Raw genomic sequence first — 23,477 nt, 5'->3', positions numbered from 1 at the left:
TGGTAGTCTTTGTTATATTTGTCCCAGCTCTCTGCAGGTCATTCACTAGGTCCCCCCGTGTGGTTCTGAGATTTTTGCTCACCGTTCTTGTGATCATTTTGACCTCACCAGGGTCTTGTATGTCTTCCATTTTCTAATTATTGCTCAGATTCAGTCTTCCCAGCTTAGTGCAGGTCTACAGTTTTGTTTCTGGTGTCCTTCGACAGCTCTTTGGTCTTCACCATAGTGGAGTTTGGAGTGTGACTGTTTGAGGTTGTGGACAGGTGTCTTTTTTACTGATAACAAGTTCACACAGGTGCCATTAATACAGGTAATGAGTGAAGGACAGAGGAGCCTCTTAAAGAAGAAGATACAGGTCTGTGAGAGACAGAAATCTTGCTTGTTTGTAGGTGACCAAATACTTATTTTCCACCATAATTTGCAAATAAATTCTTTAAAAAATCAGACAATGTGATTGTCTGGATTTGTTTCCACATTTTGTCTCTCATAGTTGAGGTATACCTATGATGACAATTACAGGCCTCTCTCATCTGCTATGCATACTAGCTCATTATGCCTTTGCCTTGCAGGTTACATTTTTTTTTATTGCCTTTACTTCCTCTTTAAAGCTTATAAAATATACAGTATATAACTTTTGAAATGCGGAAACACCTTTAAAACAAGACATAGTTGTGCTGCTTTGGTATATCTTGTTGGTGTAAGTGGACAGCTGACATTGTTCTAGTGATTGCACAGCTGGTGACACATACAATACTACAGATCCCAGAATCCTTTGTGCTCCATGGGAATTACTGCAAGGTTTAAATAGACCATCATCCATGTGAGTCCTCATGTTACCTTCCAAAACGTTCTGTTCCCTATTGGATGCCGCAGCTGGCAGGGAGCTCCTGATAGGCAGCTGACTGGGGCTGTCAGGCCCAGCCAGAGTATGGAGTAAACATCGAAGGCATTCTTCCTTGACTAAATATAACTCAGGAGATGTGTTCTCAGAGCAGCCGGCTCTCACCCATGTAAAAGTTCATTAGCTTACTTACATACAACAAAACCTTCAAGGGGCACTGCCCAACCCTTTTGCCCTGACCTTTTGTAAGAAATCTTGGTTTAGAGATCTTGGGCTATAGCAACAATGCCAGCCCCTCAGCGAAGGAGTAGAGCCAGGGACAAGAATAATGTCCTAGCCCGGCCAGAGTTTATTTCTCTCAACCAGTCAGCAACATCACCTCCGGAGGCCCGAAACTACAATAGGAAACAGAGTGGGCAATATGGAAACGCCAGCGAAGGTGCCCGGGAAAGACGGCAAAGCCAACCGCTACCAGAAGAGGACTGCATGCAACTAAATCCCTCATTTAAAGGGATTGCATGGAATTCGCTCATGGCTATTGATATAGCTATGTCCAAAAGGCTTGGAGTCTGTGCCAACAGTACATCTTCGTGGGCAAGTGCGCGCTCCATGGTCAAGCTGATTGGAGTAACAAGCCATGGTCTATCCTGGATAGTTGGCACGCTGATTTGTCTATGGAATAGCAACACACTAGCTGGACAAGAAGTTCTTGTAAATCTACTTCTAGGTAAGTTATGCTTTATTACTCTGCATTTATACCATTCGGAGCTCTTTACAGAAGTTGACATCCCATAAGGGCATGTATTTTCTAGGTAGTAGTCCCACTAAATAGTATAGAAACAAGGGTAATAGATTATACACCTATGAGCAGCTTGTGTTCCTGGAGAATTCTCCCCACCACTTGGAAATTTGAATTCTACAGTGCTACTAATACGACAAACTGATTATATATAGCACAACTGTGCTTTGTGTGTGCTGCCATTCATCCCAAGAATTTTTTTTTGTCATACTTACTGGGGATTGAATGAAATTAGGGGTATGCGTGTTACTTGCACCTAGCCTCCTGTTAGTATATAGAAGGTGGTCTCATGTCTCACAGTGCTCATCATTCTGTATTCTAACTGGAGACTGAGTGACATGATTTCATGCTGTAACAAAAAAAAAATGACCAAGACCCATGCAGGAAAGCTGTTTCTTGGTCTCAAATAAAGTGGTCTGAAAAAAAGTATATCTAAAGCCAAAAAAAGTTTTGGCTTTGAATAGAGTGGAAAAGTGAACTCGCTGTCAGGTGTTTATTGCTGTAAATCTTGACCTGACATGCACAGTCCTTGCTGTGCTGGACCAGTATAACCATGAAAAGCTGGAAGTGATTGCAATGGATGTCACCATGCAAGATCAGAATCATAAAGTAGGAAGTCATCGGCTTTCCAAAACATGCGTTTCAGCAGTATTTGGTATTAAGTCACATACATTATATTACCAAAAGTATTGTGACAGCTGCCTTTACACACACATGAACATTAATGGCATCCCGGTCTTAGTCCGTATGGTTTAATATTGAGTTGGCCCACCCTTTGCAGCTATAGCAGCTTCAACTCTTCTGGGAAGGCTGTCCACAAGGTTTAGAAGTGTGTCTATGGGAATGTTTGACCATTTTTCCAGACGCACATTTGTAAGGTCAGGCACTGATGTGGATGAGAAGGCTTGGCTTGCAGTCTCCACTAATTCATCCCAAAGGTGTTCCGTCGGCTTGAGGTCAGGACTCTGTACAGGGCAGTCAAGTTTCTCCAACCCAAACTCTCTCATCCATATCTTTATGGACCTTGCTTTGTGCACTGGTGCTCAGTCATGTTGGAAAAGGAAGGGGCCATCCCCAAACTATTCCCACAAAGTTGGGAGCCTGAAATTATCCAAAATGTCTTGGTATGTTGACATCTTAAAAGTTCCCTTCACTGGAACTAAGGGGCCAAACCCAACCCCTGAAAAACAGTAGTGCCCCTATTGGCACTATAGCAAGACTACACACTCCAGTAATTCCTGAGATTGTTGGTATATTGTAGGTATCAGCTACTCAGGGGTACTGGAAGTCACAACTCTTGGACATGCAGATTAGACGTGGGTTCAACTATACATACATTTTCACCTGCTTCTTTGTAAGGTAATCCATTAATTAGGAGGTTCAGGGTCAGTATTAGTAGACAGGTCCTCTACTCAAATGTCCCAAACCTTATGGAATCTTTTAGGGCATCCTCTCGCTAAATAGGTGATCTTGTACAGTGGTAAATTAACATAAATTTTTCTTCCATAAAGTTAGAGTTGGAGCAGATGAAGATTTCCACTGGAGAAGAATAATTTTCCTTGCATAGAACAATAATAATTCTATCAGAGTCCTGGAGGCCTGAAGATGAGCCAGAGCATCCACCAAACCCAGCAAACAAATCTCCACAGTCCGGGGCACCTGAATAGTGGTTACAGAGTGTATTACTGAGACCACCGCTGAACACCGCCAGCACTCCGCGGGAATGGAGGGATATATTCTGTGTAAACGTGCAGGCGTGAGGTAGATCCTATGTAGGAGTTTGTACTGAATCAATCTGTCCCTTGCGGAAAGCGGCTGTAGAAAGGCACATTCCCACATCTCCTCCCAACCTTCATCATCTAAGCTAGGGACGTCCAATTTAATTCATTTTTAATGTTCAACGCCAAACTAACCATCCATCCATATCTCCATGCTTTATTTTGCTAAGAAATCACTTTGAAAAACACTCTCTAGCATTGCTGTGGCCATCTTGTGTAAGGGCAGATGCTTTATTTAGCATTTACGTCCAAGAATCCATCTGCCCTTAGCTCAGACATGCTAGCATCAAGATGTGCTTAGCTAAGAAAACCTGAATACTTATGGGATTTATGCCATCACTTGCCTAAGCTTGGAAACCAGGAAGTAACTGAGAAATTGTAAAAAAAAAAAATTAAATCAAGTAAATATGAAATAATTCCTCATCTATTTATGAATGCTAGCAGCATAAGGATTAAAAATAGGCAATGTTGTTTGAAGAGAGTGAAGTTCCGCTGTCTTGCATACTCTCTGTCCACAATTTTTTTTTGAAGTGTTGGAACTACAAGTAACAGCAAGCACTGTCCACCAGCTTAACAGTACTCTAATACTGGGAAAAATAAAGACACTTTAATTCCTGGGAGTGCAGTGCTATAAATACACTGACAAAAGATTAGTTGCCTTGTGTATGGATGAGATTCTGGCCTTTCACCAAGAGGCATGAGTTCAGCATAAATGGCCTGAGTTTAAATGATTAGACTCAGTTCTACCTAAAGGATCATTTGATTAAAGTGGGGTGCCTCCTAAAAAAAATTAAAAAAAAATTAAAAGTCAGCAGCTACAAATACTGCAGCTGCTGACTTTTAATAATCGGACACTTACCTGTCCCAGGGTCCAGCAATGCGGAGGGAACGAAGCCCCCCCCCCCTCGTTCTCCGCTCCACTCGCTGTGCCGGCATTCTTACTGTGGGCACCCGGCTGTGGCTTCACAGCTGGGCACCCACTGCGCATGCGCGAGCAGCGCCAGGCACCCACTGCACCGTGATGCGCCGCACAGTCATCTGGGACACATGACAGGCCCCAGATGACTGTGCGGTGCGAGGGGAAATTATGTCACCAGCCTGGACATTGAAGAAGGCAGACTATGAGGGACCCCCTAGCAACAGGCATTTAGAGGTGTGTAAAAAAAAAAAAAAATTTCCCAATTATTTTTTATGAATTTCAAGCTATTTTTTTTTGGTGGCAACACCACTTTAACACCATGTATACATCATAGTCAAACTTGTTTAAAGGAAGAACTCAATGAGTGACAGCATAGCCTCCATATACCCTTGGAGCATTCAGTCACATATCATTGCAAGGTAGCAATCTGGAACTCATTTTGTGCAAACAGCCCATGCCCACCAAATAGCCCAGAACACCCACAAGGCAGACCTCCATATTGTTTGGAATTTGAGGCAAATCTTTTTTTCTTTGGCCCAGGTAGACATGTTGTAACTTTTCATGGCTGTTCTGTTTTTCCCCGTTGAGGAGATGGTCTGTCATATCCTTTCACCAGAGCAGAAAGTAAGCAAATTCAATTCAGTGGGGATCCATGCAGCAAAAAAAAAGTGCTTTGGTACTGTCTGTATCTGTATTTGGGGGTATTCTGTTCATCATGAGACTATTTAGAAAGCATTGATAAATCTCCCTAATGGGGGTACAAACAGCGGGAGAACCCTAAAGCCACGTACACACGAGCAGACTTCTTGTTGGATTGAACTCCGAAGGACTTGACGGAGTTACGCTGAAACGACTTGCCTACACACGATCACACCAAAGTCTGATCATTTAGAATGCAATGATGTGCGGCGGGACTAGAAAAAGGAAGCCAGCAGCCAATAGCTGCCCTTCCAACGTACCAAAAATGACTCAACAGTATACAGACGATCAGTTTTCTCGATAGGAACTGGTTCCAGCGGAAAGATTTGAAACATGTTCTATTTCTAGGTCCGTCAGAATTTTAGAAAGAAAAAGTCAGATGAAGCCCACACACGATTGGAATGTCCGACAGAATGATTCCATCGGACCTTTTCTGCCGGAAAGTCCAGTCGTGTCTACAGGGTAGAAAAGAAATTGTACCATTTCCCAACTATAAAATAAAAACACTAGAAAGAATACATCTGTGCCATATCTCTATCTCATATCTTATACTTTTCATATCTCTAGTAACATAGATAACTAATGAAGGGATTTCCTAAACCCACTCAGTGGACATTTTCTATATTTTGGATTGGTGTTTTTGAAGAACAGCTTTGACTTAAGCCCCGTACACACGATCAAACAATCCGGTGGAAAAGTCCGGCGGATTCAAGTCCGCCGGACAATCCACCCGTGTGTGGGCTCCGGCGGATTTTTTTTTACCCAAAAGTCCGGCGGACTAAGATTGTAGTTTTGCACATCAATCTGTCTGCCGGACTCGCATTTCAGGGGACAATACAGCCATGTGTGTGCTAGTCCGGCAGACAATAAGGCTGTGTGTGTGCCAGTCCGCCGTGCTTTTGAAATTAATGGACTTTTCCCGCCCGGAGGAAAGTCCGCTCATTTTGAGCACAGCTCCAGGTAGCCGGGACCAGCGACGCCTTCTTCTCGTTACCTGGTATGGAGTTAAAGGGGAATCCCTACGCCGAAAAAAGGGCATAGGGGTCCCCCCCAGGTCCATATAAGACCCTTATCCGAGCACGCTACCCGGCTGGCCAGGAAAGGGGGTGGGGACGAGCGAGCGCCCCCCCCTTCTGATCCGTACCAGGCCGCGTGCCCTCAACATAGGGGGTGCCTTGGGGAAGGGGGCGGCACGGCCCCCCACCCCAAATCACCTTGTCCCCATGCTGATGAGGACAAGTGCCTCTTCCCGACAACCCTGGCCGTTGGTTGTTGGGGCCTGCGGGCGGGGGGGCTTATCGGAATCCGTGAGCCCCCTTTAATAAGGGGGCCCCTGGATCCTGGCCCCCCACCCTATGTGAATGAGTGTGGGGTACGATGTACCCCTACCCATTCACCTGTGAAAAAAATGTAAAAAAACACAACACACAAGGGTTAAAATAGTTTATTGCACAGCTCCGGGGGTCTTCTTCCGTCTTTGGGGGTCTTCTCGCTGGACTCCTCCGCTATCTTCTGCTAGCTCTTTTACTAGCGGAGGAGCCCGGCTTTCTTCTTCGTCGCCGCCCTCTTCTTCTGACTTCGGGGGTCTTGTCCCCCTCTTCGGTTCTTGCCGGGCCTGCGCGCCTTCTTCTAGCTCTTTTACAAGCGGTGGCCCGGTCTTCTGTTGCCGCTGTCTTCTGGCCTTCTATTCTTCTCTTCTCTTCTTGAGCTGTTGCCTCGTCGCTGTCTCTGGTCACAATAACAGGGACGCGGCTTGCGGCGACTTATATAGGGACATCGCCGGATGATGTCCCCACCCATTATGATGTCACAGTCCCAGCATCCTCTGGGACTGTGACAACATAATGGGCGGGGACATCATCCGGCGATGTCCCTATATAAGTCGCCGCACGCCGCGTCCCTGTCATTGTGACCCGAGATAGCGACGAGGCACCAGCTCAAGAAGAGAAGAACAGAAGGCCAGAAGACAGCGGTGACAGAAGACCGGGCCACCGCGTGTGAAAAAGCTAGAAGAAGGCGCGGTGGCCCGGCAAGAAGAACCGAAGAGGGGGACAAGACCCCCGAAGAGGGGGACAAGACCCCCAAAGTCGGAAGAAGAGGGCGACGAAGAAGAAAGCCGGGCTCCTCCGCTAGTAAAAGAGCTAGCAGAAGATAGCGGAGGAGTCCTGCTAGAAGACCCCCGAAGACGGAAGAAGACCCCCGGAGCTGTGCAATAAACTATTTTAACCCTTGTGTGTTGTGTTTTTTTAAATTTTTTTTCACAGGTGAATGGGTAGGGGTACATTGTACCCCATACTCATTCACATAGGGTGGGGGGCTTATTAAAGGAGGCTCACGGATTCCGATAAGCCCCTTGCCCGCAGACCCCGACAACCAACGGCCAGGGTTGTCGGGAAGAGGCCCTTGTTTTTATCAACATGGGGACAAGGTGCTTTGGGGTGGGGGGGGCGCGCAGCCCAAGGCACCCCCCATGTTGAGGGCATGCGGCCTGGTACGGCTCAGGAAGGGTGGGGGGGGGCGCTCGCTCGTCCCCACCCCCTTTCCTGGCGGCCGGGTAGCGTGCTCAGATAAGGGTCTTGCATGGTCCTGGGGGGGCCCCCACGCCGTTTTTCCGGCGTAGGGATTCCCCTTTAAGTCCATACCAGGTGACGGGGCCAGCAATGCCTCCTTCACTGGTCCCGGCTACCTGGAGCCACGCTCAAAATGAACAGACTTTCCTCCGTGTGTGGGCGAGTCCGTTCATTTCAAAAGTACGCCGGATAGTCCGGCGATACCTAGTCCACCGCAAAAGTGCCGTGTGTGGGCAGGTAGCTCGTTCGGAAAGTCCGGCGGACAGTCCGGCGGTTTGTCCACCAGACTAAGTCCGACGGATAGTCTGATACGTGTATACGCGGCATTACAGACAAATCACTGTAGAATTATAGCAAGAGATTAGGCAGACTTCTTTTTAATCCCCCTTTTAACCTAGTTATGTATGCAATAAAAAAAGTCCTTATTAGCATTTTGAAAAAGTAGTTCAAGTAGAACTATAGGCAAAACTTTTTTTTCCATTTTGGATAGCATAAATAAGGGTCATAACCCCTATCAATTTGTATGTTGCCATCTGTTTCCCATTGGGGAGATTTCCCTTCATTTCCTGTCCCATAGCCAAATAGGAAGTGAGAGAAAATCCGTGCAAATTAACCACTTTCAGACCGGACCATTTTGCTGGTTTAAGACCAGACCTTTTTTGCGGTTTGGCACTGCGTCACTTTAACTGACAATTGCGTGGTCGTGCGACCTGGGTCCCAAACAAAATTAACTTCCTTTTTTTCCCCACAAATAGAGCTTTCTTTTGGCGACAATTTTGAAAAAAATACATTATTTTTTACTTTTTGCTATAATAAATATCCCCAAAAAATATAAAAAAAAATGTTTTTTCCTCAGTTTAGGCCGATACATATTCTTCTACATATTTTTGGTAAAAGAAAATCGCAATAAGCGATTATTCATTGGTTTGCGGAAAATTTATAGCGTTTACAAAATAGGGGATAGTTTTATGGCATTTTTATTAATCTTTTTTTTTACTAGTAATGGCGGCGATCAGCGATTTTTATTGTGACTGCTACATTATGGCGGACACATCGGACATTTTTGACACATTTTTGGGACCATTGTCACTTATACAGCAATTGGTGCTATACAAATGCACTGATTCCTGTGTAAATGACACTGGCAGTGAAGAGGTTAACCAGGGGGTGGCAGTGTAGGAGTTAAGTGTGTCCTAGGGGCGTGTTACTAACTGTGGGGGGCTGGGCTATGTCTTAGTGAACACTGATCTCTGCTCCATTCACATGTCACTTGTTGCTAGGCAGAACGGGGAGATGCTGTTTACATCGCCATCTTCCCATTCAGCCTCCCTGTGAGACGATCGCGGGTATCCCCGCGGCGATCGAGTCTGCGGGACCCGGGACCGGACTCACGGGAGTCCCAACAAGCATGGGCCCCTGCCATTGGCTGCGCGCATGCGATGGCAGGGCAGCAAATACAAATGGACGTACCTGTATGCCAATTTGCCTGCCTGTGCCATTCTGTCGACATACATTGTCATGCGCCGGTCGGGAAGTGGTTAATGGAATCCCTTGGTTACCCCAGGTCCCCAGAACTAGTGTCACCATTGGAAGATTTCCTGTCTATTACTGTTCTCGGGACAACCCAAAACTTGTAATTTTTTTTTTTTTCACTTTTAATGATAATGGTAAACAGGACAACAAGAGGGTGAATTTCCTTAACCACTTCACCCCTTCCTGACCAGGCCATTTTTCATGATACGGCACCACATTACTTTAACGGACAGTTGCGTGGTCGTGTGATGCTGTACCCATATAAAATTGATATCTCTTTCCCAACTCATCAATACCGGACAGACCTGTGTCTCATCGTGCACCTCACTCTTGCACCCAATATCCCCAGATCCTAGTAAACTTTTTAGGGCATTTACGACTCATATAGGTAAGCTTATACAGCGGGAGGGCAGAATCAATCAAGGCTTTCCAGTGGGCTACACTAGGTGGGTCCGATTTCTTCCACTGCATAAGAATAGTCTTTCTGGCATAGAACGCCGTATAAAACACAAGAGATCAACGACTTATAGCAGGACTGCGTTATTGTGGCCGCCAAATCAGACACCTAACTGACACTTTTTTGGGGACCAGTGACATTATTACATTGAACAGTGCTACAAATATGCACTGTCACTGTACTAATGGCAGGGAAGGTGTTAACATCAAGGGTGATCAAATGGTTAACTGTTTGCCTAGCTAATGTTTCGGTGTAGTGGGAAGGTACTTTTTCTAATGGAAGACATGGATTAGCCATTCTGTCAGCGTACTGAACAATCAGTGGGTGGCGGCTGACATTGTGTCTGCGGGCCCCCGGCAGCGCACACTTGCTCCTAAAACCCAGAAGTGCAGAATCACGTATATACACATGTTTCTGCACAGCATGACCACCCTGTAGCAGTAAATATGCGATGGGGCGGTCGGCAAGTGGTTAATGGGGGCACAGACAGCAGTAAAAACTCACAAGGGTTCTAATCCCTCTCCACTCTATCCAAAACAAAAAAAAAAGTTTTGCCTTTTTAGTTATACTTTCAGTTTGTCTTTATATTGGACTTCTGCAATTCCCTACAAAGCAGGATTGGGTAAAAAGTAACAACACTTAAAGAGGAAGTAAACCCTGATGAGTTTACTTCCTCTTTCATTCCCTGCAAAGGCAAAGCATAATGGACTACTATGCATCGCATAGTAGTCCATTATGTGTCACTTACCTGACACAGGAGCCAGCGAAGTCACCGCTGTCCCCTGTAGTCCGGCGCATCCATCTTCTCGGTGGGGTCTCGCTGCTCCGCCGCTCTCATTCGGCGAAGCCGAGATGACGTCACTCCCGCGCATGCGCACGGGAGCCGAGACGCGCGGCATTGCGCGGCATCTTCGTCATCGACGATGCCAGGCTCAGTATGCATGCGCACCGCTGTCTATGGCACATGCGCCATAGACAGTGGTGCCTGTCTTCGGGAAAATATCTCCTAAACCGTATAGGTTTGGGAGATATTTCTTGGACCTACAGGAAAGCCTTAATCTAGGCTTACCTGTAGGTCAAAGTGGTTTGTAAGGGTTTACAACCACTTTAAAGCTTAACTTCAGGTATGGTTATTTTTGCATAGTTAACTGATCCATAGTTACAATGAAAATATGCATGTGCAATACCTGGCTAAACCTCATGGAAGCCACTGGCTTCTAGATCCTGTGCCAAGTGCTGGAGTTAGTAAACAGGAATTATTTTTAAGTACATTTTTGCAAGTACAGAATACAACCTGATCCAATAGGAACCCAGGAATTTTTGGGGGGAGGTTTACATATGCTTTAATATTAATGTAAAGCATACTTTTTCATGTTAAAGAGACATACAGTGGTCAACATCAGAAAAAAGACACTACGGAAATCACAAAGCATATACAGGGCCAACTTTTCTGCCCCGTGACACTGCATAGTCATTTTCATGGGGCCCCAAAGTACTTCATTATGTGACGTGTCCGTGCATTGACTTTCAGAATGTTGATTATGGCACTGTGAGATCTTTGATGGGCTCTCCGCATGAACAGACAGTTAAACTAAAGGTATATTGTGGGACCTTATTGTGCCACCTTTCTGTAATAGAGATGTTTTTTAAAGTGATTCTTAAGGAAAAATGCAAAAAAAAAATAACAAACATGGTATGCTTACCTTCTTTACATAAAAAAAAAAAAAAACACAGCAAAAAAAACACAAAGCACTGACATTATATAGTGCCAGTGTTTCTGCCACGTGGCACATGTTATACCTACCTTCTCTGTGCAATAGTTTTGCACAGTGCAGCTCCGATCCTCTTCTTTTTGGGTCACCCGCCAGCGGCCCAGGCTCCTCCCTTCTGCCGAGTGCCCCCAATAGCAAGCCTCTTGCTATGGGGGTACTCAAGCAGGCTCACTCCTGAGCCATGCCCTATTTGTCCATTCACACACAGAGCATGGCTCGGCTCGACCCCACTCTCTTCTCATTGGCTCACTGGCTGTGATTGACAGCAGCAGGAGCTAGAGGCTCCAGCTACTGTGTGAACCAATGAGGAGAGAGAGACCTGGGAGAGCCATTTGTTCTTGTGCACATTGCTGGATTGAGATGGGGCTTAGGTAAGTATAAGGGGGAGCTGCACAGAAGTTTGTTTTTACCTTAAAGTGTTACTAAACCCAGGGTCCCTATATCTGGTCTCCCACTGTACACAGAACATGGAAATGCAATTTTTTTAGTAAATATAAATACTGTTTCTCATCAGCGGTATATAGCAGTCTTGTGACTTCTATCAGTGTCCTGCCGAAGCACTGGTTAAAACTTGTAGAAGGAGTTTTCATTCTCCTCTGACAGTCCTATGAGGCTGCATTACCCCTGACCCTCTGTTGCAACAGTGCTGTTCGGTCCTATACTGATCACATGCACCCCCCCCTCCCCAAATAATATAAATAAATGAAAAACTCTCTAGCAATACACACCAAACAGAGCGTTTGCAGAGTGCCTCCTAGGGCTCTGTACTATTGGGGACTGTAAAAGGAGAAGTAACTGATCGCATACTAGCACATTATTGGAGACTTACCTTAACCACTTCAGCCCCGGACCATTTTGCTGGTCAAAGACCAGACCACTTTTTGACTTGGCACTGCGTCGCTTTAACTGACAATTGTGCGGTCATGCGACGTGGCTCCCAAACAAAATTGGCGTCCTTTTTTCCTACAAATAGAGCTTTCTTTTGGTGGTATTTGATCACCCCTGCGGTTTTTATCTTTTGCGCTATAAACAAAAATAGAGCGACAATTTTGAAAAAAATGCATTATTTTTTACTTTTTGTTATAATAAATATCCTCCAAAAATATATTAAAAAAACATTTTTTTCCCTCAGTTTAGGCCAATACGTATTCTTCTACATATTTTTGGTTAAAAAAATCGCAATAAGCCATTATTGATTGGTTTGCGCAAAAGTTATAGTGTTTACAAAATAGGGGATAGTTTTATGGCATTTTTATTAATATTTTTTTTACTAGTAATGGCGGCGATCAGCGATTTTTATTGTGACTGCGACATTATGGCGGACACATCAGACATTTTTGACACATTTTTGGGACCATTGTCATTTATACAGTAATCACTGCTATATAAATGCAATGATTCCTGTGTAAATGACACTGGCAGAGAAGGGGTTAACCAGTGGGTGGTGGTGTAGGGGTTAAGTGTTCCTAGGGGTGTGTTACTAACTGTGGGGGGCTGGGCTTTCATTTAGTGAACACTGATCTCTGGTCCAATCACATGGAGCAGAGATCAGCGTCACTAGTTGCTAGGCAGAACGGGGAAATGCTGTTTACAACGGCATTTCTCCGTTCAGCCTCCCCGTGAGATGGTCGCGGGTATGCCTGAGGCGATCGAGTCCGCGAGACCCGCAAACAGACTCACGGGGGTCCCGGCCACCACGCGAGCGTGCCGCCGGTGGCGCGCTCAAGGTGGCAGAGCGGCATTAAAGATTGGATGTACCTGTACGCCAATATGCCTGCCAGTGCCATTCTGCTGACGTACATCGGGAACCGGTTAAAGTATATCTAAAGGAATTTTTTTTTTTACATTTAGAACGCTTGTCAGTATATATTACTGTCTGTGGCCCCATTAGGGAGATTCACCCTCTCTATTTGTCCCGTTTACCATTATCATTGAAAGTGAAAATTAAAGAAAATCCCAAATTTTGGGTTGTCCCCAGAAAAGTAATAGAGGGGTAATCTTGTGTACACTAGTTCTGGTCCTCAAAGAACTCCCTTAACCACTTACAGACCGGAAGATTTGGCTGCTTAATGACCAGGCCATTTTTTGTGATACGGTGCTGCGTCCCTTTAACTGACGATTGCGCGGTCATGCAGTGCTGCACCCAAACAAAATTGATGTCCTTTTTTTCCCACAAATAGAGCCTTCTTTTGGTGGTATTTGATCATCTCTGCGTTTTTTTTTTTTTTGTGCTATAAACAAAAAACAGCCACAATTTGGGGGAAAAAATCTTTTTTTACTCTTTGCTATAATAAATGTCCCCAAAATGTTTTTAAAAAACAAATTTCTTCTTCAGTTTAGGCCAATATATATTCTTCTACATATTTTTGGTAAAAAAAATCCCAATAAGCATGTATTGATTGGTTTGCACAAAAGTTTTACAAACTATGTTTGCTATAAAAATGCACTGATTACTGTATAAATGTCACTGGTAGGGAACGGGGTTAATATTAGGGGGCGATCAAGGGGTTAAATGTGTTCCCTAGTTAGTGTTTCTAACTGTATGGGGATAGGACTGACTGGGTGAGGAGGCATATCACTTTTCCTACTTACTAGGAACAAATAATATGTCTCCTCTCCCCTGACAGAACAGGGATTTGTGTGTTTGCTCTCTATCGAAAATGAATAAAAGTTTTGCCTATACAGTAGTTCTATTTTTTTTTTAAAAGCCCTCCAGCGGCAGCGGTCTTCTTTCCGGGTTCACGGCCTCTGGCTACATGAGTGGCTGGAGGCGCGATGACGTCACTCCTGCATGTGCCCGGGGAAACCAATGTTTACATGATATGACAGCTGTATATTACATTGAGGCGTTTTCTCAGTCTACACCACCAAGGATATGTTTTTTTTTTTTTTTTAAGGCAGCCTGCCAGGTAGAAGCCAAAAACAGTTTCAGCTGAGGAACAGCGTGTTTCTGCGTATGTGACACTGTACAGATTCATGAATGTGTTTGGATGCTCCTGTTTACGTTAAAATATCTTGCTGCTAAGGTTTGTTTAGGTCTTCTGACCTTCGGTGAATCCAGCCAGGCAAGCGCAGAAGCTCTTTCTCTCCTGACAACCTTCCTTGTTCATGGTTATTTGGGTCACAGAACATCAAGAGATGGATTAGGTGATCCCTGAGTGACTGCGCCACTTGCAGCTATTTCTGGGGGTTTGAACAGCTAAATTGCTGACACCCTGAAAAGGACCCGGTGCTGAATCACAAGAGCAGAGTTCAGGCTTAGAAAACTCAGAACAGATTGTGCATTCAAGGGCAGGCGTCTTTTAAAGTGATTCAAATGTCATTTAAATCCAGATATAAAAAAATTTGATACCTATTTAATGTAAAATACCTATACTATATCCCTAATAATAATGTAAAAAAATGTTAATATAGAACTGTCATCTGCTTTATTTTTGCTGCTTACAGACAAGGTTACCAAAAAAAGAAGATGAAAAAAATAGTTGTATTTCAAAAATATCTAAATAAGATAAAACACAAGGCTCCCAAACTTTTATACCAATGGAACAAATTCTCAGTTCAGGGACACTATGAAAATTGATATACCTTGCAATCTTCTTTATGGAACAATTTGGGCAAAGTTGAAAATTAATGTCAATGTGAAGACAGATGGCTAAACACAGTTTAATTAGATATTTAAAGTGGCTGTAAAGGGAGAAGGTTTTTTTTTATCTTAAAGCGGAGGGCCATTTAAAAAAAAAAAAAAAGTCAGCAGCTGCAAACACTGCAGCTGCTGACTTAATCAGCCCACTTACCTGTCTAGGGCGCCCGCGATGTCGGCCGCCCGAGGCCGACCCGTCCCTCGGCTCTCGGGTCCCGGCGCAGCCATTCCTTGTAAGGGAAACAGGCAGTGGAGCCTTACGGCTTCACTGCCCGTTTCCTACTGCGCATGCGCAAGTCACGCAGCGCTTTGTGAATGGGACCCATTACCCAGAAGACGCCGCACGGAGGAGAGAAGAAAGAAGATCTCCGCGGAGGAGGAAGAGGAAGATTAGGATTATGTGCCTAGCAACAGGCACTTCTGGTAAGTAAAAAAAAAAATTTTTTTTCATTTTTTTTTTTTAGATTTTTTTGTAATTTTTAATATTTTTTTTTTTTCAGGGTGGCCCTCCACTTTAATGCATTCTATACATTAAGATAAAAAACCTTCTGTGTGTAGCAGCTCCCCTCAGCCCCCCTAATACTTACCTGAGCCCCATCTCGATCCAGTAAGGAGTGCCTCGAAAAATTATGGGAAATCTAAAATGTCCCTGCTAAAAAGGCATGGCTCTTCAGTTGGGAGAGATTATTGCCGCGTACACAGGTATCAGACTATCCGGCGGACTTAGTCTGGCGGACAAACCGCCGGACTTTCTGAACGAGCTACCTGCCCACACACGGTACTTTTGCGGCAGCCTAGGTCCGACGGACTTAGTCCGCCGGATTATCCGCCGTACTTTTGAAATGAACGGACTCGCCCACACACACGGCGGAAAGTCCGTTAATTTTGAACGCGTCTCCAGGTAGCCGGGACCAGCGAAGGAGGTGTCGCTGGCCCCGTCACCTGGTATGGAGTTAAAGGGGAAGCCCTACGCCGAAAAAACGGCGTGGGGGTCCCCCTCTAGGTCCATATCAGACCCTTATCCAAGCACATTACCCGGCTGGTCAGGAAAGGGGGTGGGGACGAGCGAGCTCCCCCCCTACTGAGCCCTACCAGGCCGTGTGCCGTCAACATGGGGGGGTGCTTTAGGAAAGGGGGGCCGCACGGCGTCTTCCCGACAACCCTGGCTGTTGGTTGTCGGGGTCTGCGAACGGGGGCTTATCGGAATCCGGGAGCCCCCTTTAATAAGGGGCCCCCAGATACCGCCCCCCCATGTGAATGTGTATGGGGTACAATGTACCCCTACCCATTCACCTGTGAAAAAAATGTAAAAAAAAACACAAGACACAAGGTTTAAAAATAATTTATTGCACTGCTCTGGGGGGTCTTCTCGCCGGACTCCTCCGCTATCTTCTGCTAGTTCTTTTACTAGCAGAGGAGCCCAGCTTTCTTCTTTGTCGCCACCCGGGGGTCTTCTTCCGACTTCGGGGGTCTTGTCCCCCTATTTAGTTCTTCTTGCCGGGCCTCCGCGCCTTCTTCTAGCTCTTTTACAAGCGGTAGCCCAGTCTTCTGTCGCTGTCGCAGTCTTCTCTTCTTCTGGTCTTCTCTTCTTCTCTTCTTGAGCTGTTGCCTCGTCGCTGTCTCTGGCCACAATGACAGGCACGCAATGACAGGCGGCCCCCCTTCCCCAAAGCACCCCCCCATGTTGAGGGCACACGGCCTGGTACGGCTCAGTAGGGGGCGCTCGCTCGTCCCCACCCCCTTTCCTGACCGGCTGGGTAGTGTTCTCGGATAAGGATCTGGTATGGACCTAGAGGGGGACCCCCCATGCCGTTTTTTCGGCGTAGGGCTTCCCCTTTAACTCAATACCAGGTGACGGGGCCAGCGACGCCTCCTTCACTGGTCCTGGCTACCTGGAGCAGACTTTTCTCCGGGCGGAAAAGTCAGTTCATTTCAAAAGTACGGCAGACTAGCACATACAAGGCCATATTGTCCGCCGGACTAGCACACACATGGCCGTATTGTCCGCCGAAATGCGAGACCACTTTTGGTTAAAAAAAGACCGCCGGAGCCCACACACGTGTGGATTGTCCGGCGGACTTGAGTCCACCGGACTTTTCCACCAGATTGTTTGATAGTGTGTACGAGGCTTTACTCTATCTTCCAGTTCTCTTTTTTTTTGTTACAGGTATAACGGTTTTACATAGAAAAGTGACGGCAGTAAAAGACAGAGTAGTCCATCGAGTCTGCCCATTTTATTTTTTTATTTTTATTACCTTATTGTCTGATTATAGATCTATGTTTGTCCCAAGCATGTTTGAAGGCATTTACTGTTGACTGTCTCACTGTCTCTGCTGGTAGTTTTTTCCAAGCAACATAGTTAGTCAGATTGAAAAAAAAGACACAAAGTCCATCAAGTATAACCAAGAAAAAAATTAAATAAAATACAATCCCCTGTACACAAACCTATACCCACCCATCAACTACCCAATGATGGGGTGGCACAGTGGTGTAGAGGGTATCACTCTCACCTAGCAGTAACAAGGGTCGCTGGTTCGAATCCCAACCAGGACACTACCTGCCTGGAATTTGCATGTTCTCTCTGTGCCTGCGTGGGCTTCCTCCGGGGACCCAGGCTTCCCCCCACACTCCAAAAGCCATGCAGGTAGGTTAATTGGCTTCTGTCCAAAATTGGCCCTAGTATATGAATGGGGACCTTGGATTGTGGGCTTTTTGAGGGTAGGAACCGATGTGAGTGTGTGAATAACAGGATGGACTGGTGTCTTTATTCAACCTTACTAACTATGTAACTATGTACCCTTTTAGTAAAATAATACTTTCTAAGATTAGTTTTGAACTTTCCTCCAGTTTGTTTGAGTTCATGTCCCTGTGTTCTTGATCTTGGCTTCATATTGAAAATACAGCCCTCCTTATACTCATTTACCCCCTTGATGTATTTAAAGGTTTCGGTCATGTCTTCACTTTCCCTTCTTTCCTTCAAACTGTATATAATAAGTTGCTTAAGTCGCTCTCAATATGTTTTATCCCCCAAACCTTTCACCATTTTTGTTACCCATCTCTGGATTCGTTCTATTTGATCAATAGATTTCTATAAGTGAGGTCTCCATAACTGGACATGGTATTCTAAGTGAGATCTCACTAAAGATCTATGTAGGGGAATCAGGACCTCCTGCTGGTGATTTCTTCTAGTGATGCATCCTAGAATTGTATTTGCTTTTCCCACTGCCTGGCCACGGTGTTTGCTTATTTTGCAATCATCTGAAATAAGTACCCCCAAATCTTTATCCTCTGTAGTGCTGGCCAACACTGTACCCCCCAATGTTGTACCCTATCAGGGGATTATTTTTCCCTAGGTTCATTATTTTACATTTATAAACATTGAACTGCAGTTTCCATTGCTTTGACCACTTTTCCTCCTGAAAGCTGCTTGCTATCTTAAAGGAGAAGTACAGCCAAAAGCTTGTTTGGCTGTTCTTCCCCTGTGGATGACAGGAGTGCAGTTATTTCTCCATTCCTGTGACCCGTTTTCAGTAGACAGAAGCCCTCAGTTGGCTGAAATCACAGAGCCGGTCCTGGCTGGGGCAAGATTGCGACAATAAAGTTGGGATCCTCCTACAACACTGGACCGACACCTGGCTTAGCCTCTCAGCGAGCCCCTGAGAGCCTGAGCCAACAGTCACCTCTTATCTCCTGCTGTGCAGCCCAGTCATCAACGGGCCATGGACAAGCTGGTCTCTGCCCACCAGGCCCTATGGCTGGTCCAAGCCTGCCTTCATTTATGTAGTGCAAGGGCCTGCCTTATTGTATTTGCATTTGCAAATTGAAAGTGTTTAGGTTTGACCACATATTATATGGTTTTGGTAAATCTAAAGGAAAATTGTACAAGGAAATTGTATAATGTATGACCAGCCTTAGTGTAGAATAACATTATTGGTAGTAAAAGTCCTATATACTTACCTCCTCTCCAGCGTGCAATGTCCATGAATTCCCTTACCAGCACCAACACCTATGCCCAATCTTCTTATGGATTCAGCATCTTCTGCCAACTTGATTGACCGGCCTGGGATGCATGTGTATGGGAGTTAATTCACCCAGCACTGAGTTATGCCAACAATATAAACAGAGTTGTGCATACATACATTCTAAAGAGGTTTGACAGCAGGCAGGTAGGAAGATTTTATTGCAAACAGGACATAAATCTTAATACACAAAGCTTGGGTTAAGACAAGGATAAAGGAAAATACTTAAAATGTAACTTTACTTTTATTGAGAAAAAAACATTCCCCTTTGGGTGATCTATGTACATTGCAAGGAGTATAACAAACTTTGTTGCAGATTTCTACCTTTTGTTAGTCTGAAGAAATCCCTGTGCTTTTGTCTGTGCCTCTGTTCTGAATGAGTCTAATGGGAGTGGTTTCATAATTAAAGCGGTTCTCCACCCTAAAGGGGAAGTTCCGCTCATCTGATCCCTCCCCCCCTCCAGTGCCACAATCGGCACCTTTCAGGGGGGAGGGGGATGCAGTTACCTGAATAATCCAGGTATCTGCACCCACTTCCGGGACAGACCGCTGCAGACCGCCGCAGATGCCCTATGCAATATTTGCAATATTTGTAGCTGCTGGCTTTTAATATTTTTTTTTAAGGTGCAGAACCGCTTTAACTGTCAGGGGTAGCAGTAGCAGGGCACTAATGAGGAAATCTGCTGGGCCTGCATCTCTTTAGTTGGGTTCCTATTGAAAGTATCTCTCCAAAAATGAAATTTTTGTTGCACTGGGTGCCTGAATTCTGACGTTCATCTTAGTGCTGATTTCTGGGAAAATTGGTGAGCCAATCACACAAGCAGGAAATTATGTTTCTCGGGAGTGGTCAGTACACATTCTGTTTACAGAACAACCCCAGGTAGCCATATTGCAATGCATTCTCAGAAAATTACAGAGCTGCAGACTGAAAAGGAAAGGTAATTTTTAATAACATTCAAATACAATATGATTATTTTTTATTTATTTGCTATTTTTTTCCCCATGAAAGTGGAGTTACCCTTTAAGCCATGTGACTGCACTTTGCAAACCTCATTGGGCTTAATAACAGATAATTAAATAATAGCTGTCACCTACCTGATAGAAGCCAATTTGAGGAGAGGTTGTGCCTTACAACTTCTGGCCAATACCCCTTGGAGTTAGAGATAAGGTTTAGCAGGGCAAGGAATAGCACAGATGCTTGCAGTCACAGCAGAAAGTGAGAAGACAGTCTACGAGCTGATTAAATAATAGCTGTCACCTACCTGATAGAAGCCAATTTGAGGAGAGGTTGTGCCTTACAACTTCTGGCCAATACCCCTTGGAGTTAGAGATAAGGTGTAGCAGGGCAAGGAATTGCACAGATGCTTGCAGTCACAGCAGAAAGTGAGAAGACAGTCTACGAGCTGCTATGTTGCTGGAGTAACTTGGGCCAGGCCTGTGCAGGAAGTAACTTGCAGGTGCAAAGGTAAGAGTTGTATTTATGATGAACAGGGTCCGCAACAGCAGGGCCACAGAAGATGTTAGAGGCTGCGGACATAGTACAGGAGGTGGTCATAGGCTGTGCGGACATGGTATAGGAGGTGGTCATAGGCTGTGCAGACATGGTATAGGAGAGTAACAGGAGGGGGTCAGAGGCTGCGGACGGCCGTGATGTGGAGAGGCACGTGCCACCGCCAGGATGATTGCCTTACATTTAAAAATAATGCCACGTGGCGTCATTATGTCACTGTGCATGCACCCACCTGCCCGAAAATGGCCGAGCATGTATGGGCCTTCCCAAGCCCGGCTAGCTTCGGAACCGTGTATTCGCAGTTGACATGTCGACCCATAGCCATATTTTTTTAAGGGTGCCGCTGCCCGTAATGGCCATTTACGGACAGCCCTAAAATAGGCTGAGATTTACGGGCTGCCCGTAAAGTAACGAACAGTTGGCAACACTGGGCCGACGCCCAGGTGGTTGCAGCCACAGCTCAAAGCGCCCCATTCGGCCATTTCAGCCCTGATTGGGAGGTATGTTACATTGCGCTGTGGAGGGGCCAAAAGTTGCCTCTCATATACTTGGTAGCAACCCTTTCTTAACTACCAAACCCCAAGTCCTTACTGAAGCTTGGTAGCCATGCATTCTTCCTCACCCCCTTACGGAACACAGATGGGCACAGCCCCTCCATTCTTCCTGTTGTCAATCTGAAGGCCAAATAATGCCTCCTGACACTGCAGTCCTTCTCACTGGACACTGCTGCCTGTTGTGGGCAATTTATGGAAAGTGAATTGATTGAGTTTCCTTACTATAGCTCAATCGTAATATTTCCTGAAGCGCTTTAGCACTTCAACACATCATTTAACATGTTGAATGGAGTTATTCTTTAATTGAATTAGTTTAAAGTAGAACTTTTTTCATTTTGGATAGAGTAAGGGAGGGTGCTATTGCTTAGATTTTCCTTCACTTTCTGTCCCATAGCCAAACAGTAAGTGAGAGGAAATCCCTGCAAATTAAAGGAATTCAACTAGTGTCCCCATTGGAAGATTTTCCCCCTATTACTTTTCTGGGGACAACCCAAGATTTGGGATTATCTTTTACTTTAACTTTCAATGAAAATTTAAACAGGACAAATGGAGAGGATGAATCTCCCTAACATTCTAATCCCTCTCCACTATATCGAAAACGGAAAACAAAAGTCTTTAGTTATACTTTCAATTTATACTAAAAGGAGGTCTCTGAAAGCAAACCTGCAATGAGTAGAGGTAGGCTGCTATTACTGACCTCCTTATGAAAGTACTAATTTCTTGGCTGTCAAACCAATCTTCTAGAGCAGTGGTTCTCATCTCCTCCTGTCCTCAGGACCTACTAACAGGACAGATTTTAAGTATTACCTGGGGAGATGCAGGCTAGAATAGTGCAATCACTGAGCAGCAAATTATATCACCTGTGATGTATTTAAGTTATCTTGCAAACCTGGCCTGTTAGTGGGTCCTGAGGACAGGAGTTGAGAACCACTGTTCTAGAATAAATACATCCTAGGCTCCAGCCCTAGAACAAGTATACACAAACCGGTTATCAGCATTCCTTTCCTCATGCTGTCAGCGTGAGTAGAGGAGAACTGATAACCGGCTTGTGTAAAAGGGACATTGACACTGATAATCAGGGCAGTGATTATCAGTGTCCTGATTATCAGTGCAGTCTCAACAGTGCCCACCAGTGCTGCCAATCAGTGCTCATTAGTGCTGCCAATCAGTGCCTCCTCATCAGTGTCATCTACCAGTGTCACCTATCAGTGCAAAAATTGTTAGTTTTTTTTTCAAAATTTATGGTCTTTTTTCGTGTATTTAGCTAAAAATAAAAAAAACAGTGGTGATTAAGTAACATCAAATTTGTGTGAAAAATATTATAAAAATGTAATTTGTGTACAGTGCTGCATGACCACTCAATTGTCATTCAAATTGTGACAGTGCTGAAAGCTGAAAATTGGCCTGGGCAGGAAGGGTCTCTTCAGAAAGTGCCCAGTAGACAAGTGGTTAATACATACTTGAACTCAGCCAATGACTCAATGGATTAAATCTAGAGGGGTACCCAACATTTCCAGTAAGATGTCAACGATGACAGCCTCTGTATATGTTTCTGTATAGGTTTCCTTTAAGTGTAGAAATAGTGGTGCTTCTTGGTCCAAAGAGCAGCTATGCAAAGAGCAGAATCTTATAGCATATAATCAGGATTTACCATTTATCAGTATACATCAGCCAAAGCAGTAGAATATTATTAGTTTTGTTGCCATGGGTTTTATATGTGTACATTGCTCTTTCATCATGAGATAAACCCATAAGCGTGTAACATGAATTGTATGTGAATTTGCACATTTTGATTTGCATTAAGTCTTGTTTTTCCATTTTTTTATTTTTTTAAAGCTTTGCTGTTGGATATCCTGACAGTGGCTGGACTCCAAAAGTTGGTCAAACGTCGTGGCCCCTTTGAGATGTCTCCAGGTATCTTGGACTACCTCGTCCTTGACGTCTACTCCTTCCCAGCAAGCCATGCCAGTAGAGCCACCATGGTGTCCAAATTCTTCCTAAACCACTTGGTCCTTGCTATTCCTCTACGTATCTTGTTGGTCCTGTGGGCCTTTTCTGTTGGATTCTCCCGCATTATGATTGGCCGGCACCATATCTCTGATGTCATGGGAGGATTTGTGATTGGCTACATGCAATTTAACTTTGTGGAAATAATTTGGCTGCCTTCTAATACATGTCAGATGCTTATCTCTCTCTGGTAAAGATTTCCATTCTGAAGATGAATGAGACTTCTAATGAAACAAGACTAAGAGGAGAGAAGCTATTCCCTCAAAAAATAAACGGACTTTAATGCATATTTCCTTGTTCTATGGTCAGTGTAATTGAAAACTGTTTTTACGTAATGTCCTGTCTTAGAAACTATTAAAAATAGTGTTACTCCATATCG

General features: G+C 44.8%; 1 protein-coding gene across 1 annotated transcript; it reads left to right on the top strand.

Moving 5' to 3' along the window:
• Positions 1 to 941: 941 nt before the first annotated feature.
• Positions 942 to 23,472, top strand: PLPP7 (phospholipid phosphatase 7 (inactive)). Its single transcript, XM_077477982.1, has 2 exons — positions 942 to 1,568; positions 22,928 to 23,472. Exons 1-2 carry the CDS (start codon positions 1,127 to 1,129, stop codon positions 23,290 to 23,292), a joined length of 807 nt encoding a protein of 268 aa, XP_077334108.1. The 5' UTR covers positions 942 to 1,126; the 3' UTR covers positions 23,293 to 23,472.
• Positions 23,473 to 23,477: the final 5 nt, after the last annotated feature.

The sequence above is a fragment of the Lithobates pipiens genome, unplaced genomic scaffold (assembly GCF_037356315.1).
Source record: "Lithobates pipiens isolate NorthernLeopardFrog02 unplaced genomic scaffold, aLitPip1_a1.2 Scaffold_1, whole genome shotgun sequence".
Lineage (NCBI taxonomy): Eukaryota > Metazoa > Chordata > Amphibia > Anura > Ranidae > Lithobates > Lithobates pipiens.
The sequence above is the reverse complement of the archived record's forward strand: the minus strand, read 5'-3'. Positions and strand labels throughout refer to the sequence as shown.

Excerpts from the sequence above, each read along its gene's own strand:
- PLPP7 (XM_077477982.1), top strand. The coding sequence starts at position 1,127 with ATGCCAGCCCCTCAGCGAAGGAGTAGAGCCAGGGACAAGAATAATGTC. Across the intron at positions 1,569-22,927 it reads TCTTGTAAATCTACTTCTAG|CTTTGCTGTTGGATATCCTG; the intron begins GTAAGTTATGCT and ends ATTTTTTTAAAG.